Below are 1,590 nucleotides of genomic sequence, written 5' to 3' on the forward strand. Positions count from 1 at the left end.
CTCTAGGACGCCGGCGCCCCGCACACCCACCATGGATCTGCTGCTGGTGGTGAACACGAGCCTGGGCTCCCCCCCAACGAGCCTGGCGCTGCCCCCCTCCTCTCCGTCCTCCTCTGCCCTCCTGCAGCCGCCCTCCCCCTACTCCCCGGCGGCCGTGGCCGGCCTGGCGGCGGTGGTGGGCTTCCTCATCGTCTTCACCATCGTGGGCAACGTGCTGGTGGTGATAGCTGTGCTCACCAGCCGGGCGCTGAGAGCCCCCCAGAACCTCTTCCTGGTGTCCCTGGCCAGCGCGGACATCCTGGTGGCTACCCTGGTCATGCCTTTCTCCTTAGCCAACGAGCTTATGAATTACTGGTACTTCGGCAAAGCTTGGTGTAACATTTACCTGGCGCTGGATGTGCTCTTCTGCACCTCCTCCATCGTCCACCTGTGCGCCATCAGCCTCGACAGGTATTGGTCAGTCACACAGGCGGTGGAGTACAACCTCAAACGGACCCCCCGGCGGATCAAGGCCATCATCCTCACTGTCTGGCTCATTTCAGCTGTCATCTCCTTCCCACCATTGATCTCCATGTACCGGGACCCTGAAGAAGATGGCTTTCCCCAGTGCAAGCTCAATGATGAGACATGGTACATCCTTTCTTCTTGTATTGGCTCTTTCTTTGCCCCCTGCCTCATCATGGTGTTGGTCTATATCCGTATCTACCGCGTGGCCAAGCTAAGGACCAGGACCCTCTCTGAGAAGCGTACGATGCCAGAGGGGTCCTCCCAGACTGAGAATGGCTTGAGCCGTGCTGCTGGTGGCTGCACATCCCTGAGGATGCAGCTGGGAGAGAATGGACATTATTCAGTGCACCACTGGCGCAAAGCCTCTGAGCTGGAGGACATTGAGCTGGAGGAGAGCAGCACCTCAGAGAGCAGACGGAGGCGGAGCCGGGAGGAGCATCCCCGCAAAAGCAGCAAGAGCCAGTCCTTCTCCTACTCGTATTCCTCCAAGCATTCTAGCCGTCTGTCCCGCTCTAGCAATCGCTCCATGCAGTTCTTCTCATATCGCCGTCGCCGGAAGCGTAGCAGCATCTGCCGTAAGAAAGTCACCCAGGCCCGGGAGAAACGCTTCACTTTTGTGCTGGCCGTGGTCATGGGGGTCTTTGTAGTTTGCTGGTTCCCTTTCTTCTTCAGCTACAGCCTCTATGGTATTTGCCGGGAGGCATGTGAGGTCCCTGAGACTCTCTTCAAGTTCTTCTTCTGGATTGGGTATTGCAATAGCTCCCTCAACCCAGTTATCTACACCATCTTCAACCAGGACTTCCGCAGGTCCTTTAAACACATTCTCTTTAAGAAGAAGAAGAAGAACTTCCGGCATTGAGCTGGAGGGATGGATTTGCCTTGAGCAGGAGTAGAGTTAAAAGAGAAGGAGAAGGCTCTATGCTGAAAAAGAAGGGAGGAAAGAGAACATGGGGTTTGGGCTTAGAGAGAAGGAAGAGGGCTTGCCCCCTCAGTGGAGCAGAGTGATGCTGTGGGGCACGGGGATAGTGTTGGGGAGGCTGAGGGCATTCACTGTGGTACAGAATGGCGACATGGTGCTGGAGG

General features: G+C 56.8%; 1 protein-coding gene across 1 annotated transcript; it reads left to right on the forward strand.

Annotated features, from left to right (window-relative positions):
- Nucleotides 1-31: 31 nt before the first annotated feature.
- Nucleotides 32-1,366, forward strand: ADRA2C (adrenoceptor alpha 2C). Its single transcript, XM_009328887.1, has one exon. It carries the CDS (start codon nucleotides 32-34, stop codon nucleotides 1,364-1,366), a length of 1,335 nt encoding a protein of 444 aa, XP_009327162.1.
- The last annotated feature ends 224 nt before the right edge of the window (nucleotides 1,367-1,590 follow it).

This window comes from Pygoscelis adeliae, unplaced genomic scaffold (assembly GCF_000699105.1).
Source record: "Pygoscelis adeliae isolate BGI_AS28 unplaced genomic scaffold, ASM69910v1 Scaffold66, whole genome shotgun sequence".
Taxonomy (NCBI): Eukaryota; Metazoa; Chordata; class Aves; order Sphenisciformes; family Spheniscidae; genus Pygoscelis; species Pygoscelis adeliae.

Bases quoted from the DNA above. Each gene is read 5' to 3' on its own strand.
- ADRA2C (XM_009328887.1), top strand. From the start codon at position 32: ATGGATCTGCTGCTGGTGGTGAACACGAGCCTGGGCTCCCCCCCAACG.